Source organism: Myotis davidii, unplaced genomic scaffold (genome assembly GCF_000327345.1).
Source record: "Myotis davidii unplaced genomic scaffold, ASM32734v1 scaffold21, whole genome shotgun sequence".
NCBI lineage: Eukaryota > Metazoa > Chordata > Mammalia > Chiroptera > Vespertilionidae > Myotis > Myotis davidii.
The window spans coordinates 738,125-744,583 of record NW_006292573.1 but is presented as its reverse complement, the minus strand read 5'-3'; the positions used below and the strand labels follow the sequence as shown (position 1 = coordinate 744,583).

At 37.5% G+C, this 6,459-nt stretch overlaps 1 protein-coding gene across 2 annotated transcripts in view; it reads left to right on the top strand.

Moving 5' to 3' along the window:
* SCFD1 (sec1 family domain containing 1) overlaps nt 1-6,459 on the top strand; it is a 128,432-nt gene that overhangs the window by 108,378 nt on the left and 13,595 nt on the right. For both annotated transcript variants that reach the window (XM_006766015.2, XM_006766016.2), the window contains one exon: nt 4,450-4,503. In XM_006766015.2, coding sequence (XP_006766078.1) covers nt 4,450-4,503 — 54 coding nt within the window. The remainder of the gene's footprint in view (nt 1-4,449; nt 4,504-6,459) is intronic.

Sequence of the window (6,459 nt, the reverse complement as noted above, 5' to 3'; positions counted from 1 at the left end):
AGCATAGAAAGGGAGTGGATTGACTATTCTCGGGGGGAAATGGGGGGTTGGGGGTGTGGGAAGAGACTGGACAAAAATTGTACACCTATGGATGAGGACAGTGGAGGGGAGGGGTAAGGGCAGAGGGTGGGGTGGGAACCGGGTGGAGGGGAGCTATGGGGGGAAAAAAGAGGAACAACTGTAATAATCTGAACAATAAAGATTTTTTAAAAAGGGTTTCACCAAGAAAACTGAAAAGTAAATTGATGCAACAGGAAAATTTTAACACTAACTGGATATTGAACTGTATTAAGAAATTGTTAATTATTTTAGATGTGGTAATAGTGTTAGATTATTTTTTAACGCAAATATTGGTGATATGTACTGAAATATTGATAGCTACAATTGTTTGATATTGGGAGCTTGTTTTGAAACAGCCTAGGAAAGTGAATAGTAGGTGAATATAAATGAAATAAGATTTCCTGTGAGTTGATAATTATTGAAGCTGGGTGATGGAGGATTGGACTTATTTTATTGGGTTGACATAATCCTGTTTTCTTTAATATACTATGATTTGGGGGGGGGAAGAACTTTATGTATTTTTCTGTTTCCTCATCTCAGGATGTTGATGTGGATATTGGATTCACCTATAGATTCCTTTCTGATTTATAATTACTCCTTTCTTCACTTCACTGGCAACATTCCACCCCTTCTATCGTTGATACATCCCTTTTTGCCAGTATATTTCCAGTGTCAATACCTCATCTTATTCTTTACTGACTGATAGTTTTCAAAATAGGCATTCGCTTCAAGGAGGTCCACATACTACTTTTCATTCTCCATGGCTTTGATAATCAGGAAACCACAACTCTTGTCCCAGCCTCACTGCTGACTTCATCGTCAATGTGTCATCCAAGCCCAAGGCTGCACGTGGAGTTAGAAAGAGCCCCATAGACCATGTGGCAGTATAGAGCAACAAGTGGCTAATTGTAGGAGAGCTAGAGGGGAAATCCTTTTTAACTGTTTTGGATATAGGGCTGTATTGTCTTTTTTAAATGTCTGTTTTTTAATTAATGTGTATATTTTATTTCAGATTTGTTTTTAAGCAATCACATCATCAGAAGTAAAATTAACATTGTTTTTATTTTAACTTTTACAGTGATTAAAATCATAAAACATGACTATGGTCATAGACTAGAAAGGGTTCTTAGAAATAGATTTCTGTTTTTTTTCTCTCCAGATAATTTCCAGTTTATGTATTTGAAATTTGAACATTTTAAAAATAGTGGTCCTTAATTTAGGATATTCATTGTGTATGGGACTTTGTCTCTAAAATCTATATTTACAGAGGCTTTCTACTAATAAAAATTTTGTTATTAATCTATACAATAATATATTTTACTTTATTTCTGAAACTGCAGTTTCCAAACACTAAAATAAATAATGCTTGGCAATTTTTAAAACAATGGGTTTTTGTTTTTGTTTTTTTTTAATGGGTTTTTATTAGATTAAATTTCATTCATACCTCTTATATTGAGACACCCAAATTTTTTTTGTTTCTAGAGATGAGTAAGGTAACAGTCTTATTTGTTGAATGAAAAGAATTATATGGTTTTGTTCTGTTTTCTCTCTGTTGCCACAGTTCAGTTTTTCCATCAATAAAAGTTGATTAATCTTTTTTAAAAATATATATATATTTTATTGATTTTTCAAAGAGAGGAAGGGAGAGGGATAGAGAGTTAGAAACATCGATGAGAAACATCGATCAGCTGCCTCCTGTACACCCCCTACTGGGGATGTGCCCACAACCAAGATACATGCCCTTGACCGGAATCGAACCTGGGACCCTTCAGTCCGCAGGTTGACACTCTGTCCCCTGAGCCAAACCGGTTAGGGCAAAAGTTGATTAATCTTATGTAAATTATTAATATAAAACTGATTTTAAAATGATTAAGTCAATTCAAGCCTTCATTTAGGCGAAGAGTAAAATGTTGGTGAAAGAGAGGTCTCAAATTATTTTCTAAAATACTCTTTCTTATACCTTTAAAGACCTATATTTCCTTTATCATTCTCTACACATGAAGTTTCCCTTCATCTCTCACAGTGTGTGAATATTGTATGGTGCAGAAGTGATAAATGATTCTTTGGCGTTATCTGGTTGTAAAGACCAGACAAAAATATAAAGAATTGTCTATGGGCTTATGAACGTTTTAACTATTCTGCTAGAAAGAAATTTTTCTTATGTTATTTAACAGCCTGTTCACTGGTAGGCTTGTCTTTGGTATCTACTGAACTATAAAATAAAGAGCAAAATTTGTATCTTTTTTTAAAATCATATTTTTTAATATTGTTGAAAGTTTTACTTATGTCCCCTTCTCCCCGCCCCCAATGATTCCTTCTAGCCTACCCTCAACCCCCGTCCCCTATTGTCTGTGTCCATGGGTTATATATATGTGCATACAAATTCTATGGTTGATCTTTTTCTTCCCACCCACCCATATCTACCTTCCCTCTGAGATTTGACTGTCTGTTCCATGGAAAAACCTTATTTTTATACTAAATAAAGATTTATCCTGCCAAAACCGGTTTGGCTCAGTGGATAGAGCGTTGGCCTGCGGACCGAAGGGTCCCGGGTTCGATTCCGGTCAGGGGCATGTACCTGGGTTGTGGACACATCCCCAGTGTGTAGGGGGCAGCTGTTCGATGTCTCTCTCTCATTGATGTTTCTAACTCTCTATCTCTCTCCTTTCCTCTCTGTAAAAAATCAATAAAATATATTAAAAAAAAAAGATTTATCCTGAGACATTGGTATAAATATTAAAATTTTCAATTATTTTCACTAATACAATAAAAGTAATATGACTTATGGCTTTATAATAAAAGTAATATGACTTGTGACTTTATAAAATCTCTTCAGAATTTTTCTCCATTGCACAAATCAAATAGTACAATTCAGGGAACTGAAGAGAGTTATATGTATATAAAGTTGATTTTAATAAAATTTTATAATTTATAATGTTCCTTTGATCCAGATTTTTTTAAAATTATTTCTCTCTGTTATGTTGCAAAGTTCTCCATTGTTTTCTGTTAGTATTGCTTGGAAAAAAATTTACAACTATAGTTTTTTTCTTTTGGATAAAGCATTTTTGTAAATTTAAATCTGCACCATTGTTCCTTAGAGAAAGTAATGGTTTAGACTTATTCTTACATGAACAAACTCAATTTTACTTGAAACAAACTTAAAAGGTAACATTTTTGTGCTACTTTTTTTTTCTTTAATTCTAAATAATAGAATTCAGGAAGCGCATTTAGTCAGCTGGAGCATTTGGTGCTGTGTTTATATTAAAAAGTTCCTGGCCAACACAAATATCAGATAATAATAAAATAGCTTTAATTTTAAAAGACTTCTACTTGCCATCTAGAGAAAGTAAAAGAAAAAAAATGCATATTTTTCTGTTTGCTCAAGGCAGTATTTTCCTTAGTGATGGTCCATTTTAGTAACACTAAAATGTTGTATTGCCTAAGGAAAGTAAAACTCCTTGTAAAATAGCAGTGTGCTTTATACAGATATTTAAATAATCAGACTTAATATTGCCTTTGTTGTGTAAAGTCTCTAAGATTCAAAACTTTTTTCCAGAATTTCCTGTACATCTCACAAAGGAAATGCCAGTTCAAAGTAGAAAGAATACCATCCCGTAGGAATGCACTTTGAATAGGCATAATAGTCACATAGTAAATTTTCTATACTCCATGTGTTGTTATTTTCAAAATAATGATAAAAATCATCAGACTGAAATGTAACAATAGTATTACTTATCCCAAAGGCATGTAAGCATGTCAAAAGGCAATCTTCTGCCAACAGCAGTATTATACATTTCATGTTCAAGGTACAGTTTGTTCCATAAAAAGACATTGCAGAATGTCTTTGAAAATTTGGAATTTATCCCAGGCAAAATAAAAATGGTCAGTAAAGTTTGTATATATTCATTTCCCCATTTTTCAAAGAGCACAAGTATCTTTTAGCTTAGAAGAATATACAGTAGAAATGAAAGAACTCTGATAGGTCATTTAATCTCATACATCTTCACAAAGTTTAAGTTACTCTGTTTTTAAAGAAACTTACAATTTGCAAAGAGGAAATGAAAAAAAATAACATTAGGAATCTTATGTGATCAAAAGAAAAACTTTCCATTGCTAGTATTAAAAAGCAAACATCTAACAAACAAAATAAAGAAGCCCAAACATGTAAAATCTAGATACACCTACACATTAAAAGGACCTTTTGATTTAGAGGTATATTTTTCTATGGAAACTTCAGTGGTGCCAAGCTATTTACGTCTGTGAATCCATTCACAGAATACTTAATCTTAGAATGTGATCAATTGGAAGGTAAGCATACTTAACTGTAGAATGATTGCATTGTTTGATAATAGAGAACTTTTCTCATGAAAATACTAATCTCTTCCACAGAATCTACCTGTAACTCGTATTTTAGACAATCTCATGGAAATGAAGTCAAACCCTGTGAGTAGCATATAATATTATCTTGTAAAATTGTTAAACATACCTAACTGTCTATATGAAGGTGATAAAAGATGAAGTTGTTGTGACCTTAATTACAACAGACTGCATGAGGGAAAGAAGACTCCATGTTCTTTTTTAGCCATTGTCACAGATAATAGGAATTGGTTTCTCAGCTACTACAACCATTCTGGCAGTCCTCATCCAAATTAAATGTATATTCTGTATGTATAATCCTATCTAATAAAAGACAAAAAGGGTAATTAACTGTACCTCCGCTATGCTTCCCATTGACTAATCAGGGCAATATGCAAATTAACCGCCAACCAAGATGGCGGCCGGCAGCCACGCAGCTGAAGCGAGCAGAAGGCTTGCTTGCTCCAGTGATGGAGGAAGCCAAGGTTCCCCGCCTGCCGCGGCCCGGCTCTGAGCTCGGGAGGCAACAATGTTTCAATTATAGAAGCTAAACAAACCCCAGATACCTGCTTTCAGCTGGCCGCGGCCTCAGCTGGGAGCGCCAGTGACGGCAACAGTGTTTCAATTATAGAAGGTAAATAAATCCCAGAATAAAAAGAAAAAGAAAAAAAGGAGAGTCTGGGAGCTTCAGTCACCAGCCAGCCTGAAAACGGCCCTCAGCCCCTCACCCAGACTGGCTAGGCACCCCAGTGGGGACCCCCACCCTGAAGGCGGTGTGACCAGCTGCAAACAGCTATCAGCCCTCACCCAGGCTGGCCAGGCATCCAAGCGGGACCCCACCGTGATCTGGAACATCCTTCAAGGCAAACTAGTTGGCCCGAGGGGTCCCAGACTGCGAGAGGGCACAGTCAAGCTGAGGGACATCCCCCCTCCCCCCGAATGCACAAATTTTTGTGCACAGGGCCTCTAGTTTAATATAAAATATATCCTAAGGAGCATGTTTCTGTAAATGAAAAAGAATAGTAAGTGTCAGCTGGTATAACATAAAGAGAACCAAACCAATTTAATTTTCTGAAAATTAGGAGAGGAATGCATAGTGAATTTTTTAAGTGTATGTGTTCAGGTAGTACTAAACTCTTAGGGGCTGAAAAGTAAATTGAGAGATAAATTGTTGAGTGAATAGACAAATGAGTAAATATTGTTAGCATTTACTTAATCAGTTTCCAAGCTATCTGTTTATAATTCAAGAAAGGAATGTAAAAATTGCTACAACCTGTTTCATAAAACAGCACAGCTTGTTAGTGTGGCAACTAGAGAATGGTTATCATCGTAAGAGCCTGGAATTGAGAAAGGTAGCATGATCCTATTCCCAGCAACACCGTAGTTTGGGTTGATCTGGATCATTTTAGACTTGGTAGCGAGGTTTAAGATCCCAGCCTAGAAAGAGAATGAGAACAGAATCTTCACATTAATGTATAATTTTTTTGTAATTATTAAAACACTAGAGGCCTGTTGCACGAAGAGATTTGTGCAATAGGCCTTCTTTCCCCTAGCTGCCAGCACCAGTTTTCCTCTGACACCCGGGACCCAGACCTTCACTCTGGCCACCGCCTTCCATCTTCGCTCTGGACACAGTCTTTGCTGTGGCTGGAACCTTCAGTCTTTGCTCCTCGCTCTGGCGGGAGTCTTCAGTCTCCAGCCAGAGCTGCTCCTGTAGCTCCTTCCGCTCCCCATCTTCCCCCTCATAGCTTGATCACTGCTTCGCCTGCAGACCTCGCCGACGGGCTCCTGGGTTCCAGGGGGCTGCCTTGCCTGCGGCCCGGCTTTCTGATCACGATCACAATAACAGGCCGCAGGCAAGGCGGCTCCTGGGTCCCGGGGGCCGCCTTGCCTGTAGCCTGGCTTTACTATCACGATCACAATCACCGGCCACAGGCAAGGCGGCTCCTGGGTCCCGGGGTGCCACCTTGCCTGCAGCCCGGTTTCCAATCATGATCACAATTATGGCCGCAGGGTCCCGCCGCCCAGGGCTGCCCACCGGGT